Here is a 5,763-nt window from a genome sequence, read left to right as displayed (position 1 = left end):
CTGGACCCCCAGCCAGCACCCAGACACCAGCCCAGTACCCAGACCCCAATTCAGGACCTGCACCCCCAGCCTGAGACCCAGACCGTGACCTGAGATGTGGACCCCAGTCCAGAACACGACCCCTACCCAGAACCCAGACCCCAACCCACTGCACCCAGTGCCTTCCAGTGCTTCTGAGTGCATCCCATTACATCCCAGTGCCTCCCAGTGCACCCAAGGCCGAGCCTGCAGAGCTCACACACTTCCCCGTCGCCCTTGGGACCAGCACGAGGTCCCATCTCCATCCCGGCCAGACTCTGTCCCGACTCCTCAGCATCACCCGTTTCTTTCCATCCTCTCATCTGGGATGGGTGCCCGGAGCTGGCACCGCTGCAAGGCAGCTCCATCCCCCACCAGTGTCCCCGTCCCCATCCCCGCAGGGGACAGCGGCCATGGCTCCTGTCTCGCCTGGGATTAGTGGGTTAAGCCTGGCCGCAGCATCAACAGGAACCGAGCCTCGATCCCCTGGGGTGCCCCTGGGAACGCGTCAGGTGTCCATCAGCACCCAGGGTATCTTGCAGGATGCTCATGGGTGAGGGTCCACCTCCATCCCCGGGGTGGTCCCATCACCGTGCGTGTCCCTGCAGTCTCGGTGATGCACATCGAAGGGGTGCGTGAAGGACATCAGTCGGAGGGTCTACGCAAGTACGGTGCCGCCTTCCCCGAGCGGCATTGCTTCACCCTCGTCTTCAAGGGCAAGCGCAAGAACCTTGACCTGGCCGCCCGGGGCGAGGAGGACGCCCACCACTGGGTGCAAGGGCTCACCAAACTGATGGGCCGGCTGCAAGCCATGAGTCAACCGGAGAAGCTTGACCAATATCTTTTGTCAGAGCTATGGGGGCTTGGGGGCAGGTTGGGGACGGCCGTGGTGGTGACACCGGGTGGTTTCCTTACCCCGGGTGTAGCTGGATCCATGGGGTCCTGCAGCGAGCAGACAGGAACAAGGACAACAAGATGTCCTTCCGGGAGGTGAAGAGCATGCTGAGGATGATCAACATTGACATGGATGATGTCTACGCTTACAAGCTCTTCAAGGTACCCGTCCTGTGCTCCAATACCCACCATCCCCCCACTGCTGGCACCGGGAAGGAATGCTGGCTCCTCCTCTGCCTTCCCAAGCACAGAGAACTGTCAAAACTTGTCACACCCGAAGCCATCCACCATCACTGATGGTTGGGTCCATCACCAATGGTTGGGTTCCATCATGAGCAGGAAGGAAGCTCATGATGGGGTGGGCTGAGCTGTCCCCCCTCCACTGCTTTGTGGCTCCCCAAGGTGCTGTCCCCATGGGCCTCTCCCAAGGTCCCTTTCCACCTGGGGAAACTGAGGCACAGCCCTTTGTTCCATTCCAGGCTGGAGGGTCAGAGGACTATGGGTGGGGGGGACAGAAGGGACATATCCCTGCATTCCACCTAGGCACAACCCAACCCTGAGCCCTCATGCCAGTAGCTGAGCCTCCTCCAAACTCATCACACACGCTGCCAACCCCAAAGGACAGGCAGGATGAGGCAGGGGGGGTGGCTGTACCCCCTCCCCACGGGCAAGGGACGGTCCCAAAGTTGGGTTGCGGTCCCATCAGGAGTGCGACCGCTCGGGTGACGAGCGGCTGGAGGGTTGGGAGCTGGAGGAGTTTTGTCGACGGTTGCTGCGACGGCCGGAGCTGGAGGAGCTTTTTGGGCGTTACTCGGGTGAGGACCGCGTCCTGTCGGCCGAGGAGCTGCGGGATTTCCTACGGGATCAGGGCGAGGATGCCAGCCTGCGCCAGGCCCGTGCCGTCATCCGCACCTACGAGCTCAACGAGAAGGGTAGGGCTGAGGACAGCCAGGTTGGGTGGTGGTGGGATGGTGGGATGGGCACTGCCAAAGCCGAGGGACGTCATGGATGGTGTGGGGATGGGGCTCTGCTTGGTGGTGTCACCCCCCCAAGCTGGTACCAGGTCCTCCAAGGCTTGAGTGGGTGTCCCCATGTCCCTTCCCCGGGCTGGCACTGGTGTCAGCAGTTCAACACATGGCCTTGCTGGTCCTTGGTGGATGTGGGCATGGTGAGGACAGGGGACCTGGAGGTGGGGATGGACAGCAGGTGGACCTCCATGTTTCCTGGGTGATGCAGTGCCAGATGTGACACAGCTGGGTGACCCTCCATGTCCCTTGGGTCTCACCATGGCAGGTCCAGGGTCACCATGGCCCTAGGAGGACAGGGAACGTCATGGTGGGGATGAAGGACCTCCATGTCTCTTGGGTATCACAGTACCTAGGATAGATGTGGCACTAGTAGGATGGGAGACATCAAGGTGGAGATGGGACACCACAGGGACGTCCACATCCCCTGGGTGCCACAGTGCCAGGTCTGGGGTGAACATGGCACTATGAGGACCGAGGATGTCAGGATGAGGACAGGGAACCTCCACATCTCATGGCGAATGTGGCACTAGCAGGATGAGCAACATCAGGACGGAGATGGGACACTCAAGGGAACTTATGTGTCTCCTGGGTGTCACAGTCCCAGGTCTGGGGTGAACATGGCACTGCTGGGAGACAGGGGACAGCCAGGTGGGGACAATCCCTGGGGTGCCACCCTGCCAGCGGCCTGCCAGACCTCTGTGACACCCCACCGCTGTGTCCCGCAGCCAGGCAGCAGGACCTTATGATGCTGGATGGCTTCATGATGTACCTCCTCTCGGCCGCCGGTGACATCCTCAACCAGGAGCACACCAAGGTGCACCAGGACATGAACCAGCCCCTGTGCCACTACTTCATCTCCTCCTCCCACAACACGTACCTGACCCGCAACCAGATCGGTGGCACCAGCAGCACCGAAGCCTATGTCAGGTGGGTACCCCTGGTCAGATGCTCCATGCCCAAATAGTCCCATGGTTCGAGGGTGCTGGGCTGGCACAGGGACTCATCCGATGGTGGTTTGGTGGCAGGGCGCTGATGGCAGGATGCCGTTGCGTGGAGCTGGACTGCTGGGAGGGCTCTGATGGGGAACCCATTGTCTACCATGGCCACACGCTCACTTCCAAAATCCTCTTCCGCGATGTCATTGAGAGTATCCGTGACTATGCCTTCAAGGTAAGTCAGGTGCCAGCAGCCCTGGGACAGGTCCTGGGTGCTGGGTGCTGAGCGCTGCCCATCCCTGTCCCCAGCAATCACCCTACCCTGTCATCCTGTCGCTGGAGAACCACTGTGGGCTGGAGCAGCAGGCCACCATGGCCCGGCACATGAAGACCATCCTGGGGGACATGTTGCTGACGCAGCCACTGGAGGGGCAGGACCCCCATGACCTCCCGTCCCCAGAGGGAAGGGCACCCACCCGCCTACCATGGTGTTCCCATGCCCCCTCCAAGCCCTGAGCTCGGCCCTTCCTCCCGCAGCAGCTGAAGGGAAAGGTCCTGGTGAAGGGCAAGAAGCTACCAGAGCAGTGGCACAAGCCCCGGGGAGTCACCTCCCTTCCAGACCCCGAGGAGGAGGAGGAGTAAGAGGAGGAGGAGGAGGAGGAGGAGGAAGAGGAAGAGGAGGAGAAGGAGGAGAAGCTTCAGGAGAGAAGCAGCCGGCAGGTAAGGGGCTTTCCCAGGGCTATGGTGCCGGGGGACGATGAAATCCGGGTGGTCCCGGGGGACCATGGAATCCCGGTGGTCCTGGAGGACCATGGCATCTGGGTGGTCCTGGAGGACCATGGCATCCGGGTGGTCCTGGGGGACCACGGCATGCTGGCAGTGCCACAGGACCAGTGTGTCCCAGCAGTGGTGGGGCCCGGGGCAGGTGATCACTGCCAGCATCCCCCAGTGCAGCCCTGTTATCTCTCCTCTTCCAGTCGCTGCAGTCTCTGCAGGAGATCAAACCTCTGCAGGTGGGTCGTAGGATGGAGCTGAGTGGGCTGACGGGTCGGGTACCGTGGGGGTGGCGAGTGGCTGTCACTGCCCAGGCAGAGGGGACTGAGCTTGGGGACTCCCCAGCTGTGGGGAGTCTTGGGCTGGGTGCTCCATTTCTGGGGTCTCCATCACCTTGGGGTCTCCATTGCCTTGGGAATTCCATGACCTTGGGTCTCTATAACTTTGGGGTCTCCATCATCTCCAGGGTGACCCTTTGGGGTCTGTTCTCTATTGCCTCAGTTCTCCATCATCCTGAGGTCTCTGTTATCTCAGGTTCTCCATCATCTTGGGTTGTCCATCACTTCAGGGTCTCCATCACTTTGGGGTCTCTAACATCTTGGGTTGACCATCACATTTAGTTCTCCATGACCTCAGGGACTCAACCTGCTTGGATTCTCTATCATCTCAGGGTCTACCACTCCATTGCCTCAGGTTCTCCATCACTTTGGGGGTCTCCATGGCTTTGGGGGTCTCAGCACTCAGCACTAGCAGGGTAGCGGGATCTGTAGACCCTCAGACAGGCTGGTGGCCACCAGAGCCAGGCTGGCCCTGACAGCATGGTGGTTTCCACAGGCCAAGGATGCATCACAGGTGGCCTCGGAGCTGTCGGCTGTGGTGGTGTACTGCCAGGCTGTCCCCTTCCCCGGCCTGGCCCATGCTCTGCGCCATCCCCGGCCCTGTGAGATGTCCTCCTTCAGTGAACGGAAGGCTCGGAAGCTCATCAAGGAGGAGGGTGAGGGTGATGGGATGGGGATGAGGATGGGGACAGAGTGGCTCCATGCTTCTGACCTCATTGGGATGCAGGACGGGGCTGAGACCCATGGGCTTTGTCACTGGGGTGGTGTCACTGGTGTCTCCATGGGTGGTGGCTAGAGGAGCGCTGGCATCAGCTGGGTTGCTCTGGTCTGGTGGGTCTGGGGCCAGAGGCCGGGGTGAGGGTCACAGGTCTGGGACCAAGGGCTGGGGTCTGGGTTTGGGATGTGACATCTAGGACCAGGGTCTGGTCTGGGGTCTAGGGCTGGGATTAAGATCTGGGTTAGGGTCCTGGGACTGAGGGCTGGAGCCAAGGTCTGGGGTTCAGGGTCCAGGGTGAGGATGTGAGGTCAGGGTCTGCGGGTCCAGGGCTGAGATTAAGATCTGAGTCAGTGTCCAGGGTCTGGGGTCCAGGGTCAAGGTTTGGGGTCCAAGACCAGAGTCTGGGGTCCAGGACCAGGATCTGGGGTCTGGGTTCAAGGTCTGCCATCAGGATCAGGGTCCAGGGTCAAGGGCTGGGATTAAGATCTGGGTCAGGTTCCAGGGTCTGGGGTTTGGGTTTAGAGCCTGAGGTCCAGGGTCAGGGTCTGGGGTCTAAAGTCAAGGTGTGGAGTCAAGGTCAGGATCCAGGGTCACAGTCTGAGGTCTAGGGCTCAGATTAAGGTCTGGGTCCACATCCAGGGTCTGAGGTCTGGGGTCAGAGGTCCAAGGTCAAGGTCCAGGGTTGGGGTCTGAACCCCAGGGTCCAGTTTCAGGGTCTGGGTCACGTTTCAGGCTCTGAGGCCACCCAACTGGGCAGGTTCCATCTATGTCCCCAGGCACACGGGTGCAGGCAGAGCACAGTCATCTGCTGGCAGGGCCCCACACCAGCACCCATGGGTGCAGTGGCCCCACTCAGCTGTGTCGTCCCCCCCACCCAGGCCCGGCACTGGTCCGATACAACACCCGGCAGCTCAGCCGCATCTACCCACTGGGGCTGAAGATGAACTCCTCCAACTACAACCCCCAGGAGATGTGGAACGCTGGCTGCCAGCTGGGTGAGACCTCACGGTTCCCAGGGGACTCCCCATAACCGGGCACCCCTCCCTGCTCCTCCAGAG

General features: G+C 61.1%; 1 protein-coding gene across 1 annotated transcript in view; it reads left to right on the top strand.

Annotated features, from left to right (window-relative positions):
* The first annotated feature begins 634 nt into the window (after nucleotides 1-634).
* The window catches only part of PLCD3 (phospholipase C, delta 3), a 7,922-nt gene continuing 2,793 nt past the window's right edge, over nucleotides 635-5,763 (top strand). The window contains 9 exon segments of the mRNA XM_009710305.1: nucleotides 635-855; nucleotides 945-1,074; nucleotides 1,619-1,844; nucleotides 2,666-2,867; nucleotides 2,966-3,110; nucleotides 3,185-3,343; nucleotides 3,413-3,595; nucleotides 4,502-4,643; nucleotides 5,584-5,700. Of these exon segments, the coding sequence (XP_009708607.1) occupies nucleotides 635-855; nucleotides 945-1,074; nucleotides 1,619-1,844; nucleotides 2,666-2,867; nucleotides 2,966-3,110; nucleotides 3,185-3,343; nucleotides 3,413-3,595; nucleotides 4,502-4,643; nucleotides 5,584-5,700 (1,525 nt within the window).

Source organism: Cariama cristata, unplaced genomic scaffold, assembly GCF_000690535.1.
Source record: "Cariama cristata isolate BGI_N322 unplaced genomic scaffold, ASM69053v1 scaffold13321, whole genome shotgun sequence".
Lineage (NCBI taxonomy): Eukaryota > Metazoa > Chordata > Aves > Cariamiformes > Cariamidae > Cariama > Cariama cristata.
The sequence above is the reverse complement of the archived record's forward strand: the minus strand, read 5'-3'. Positions and strand labels throughout refer to the sequence as shown.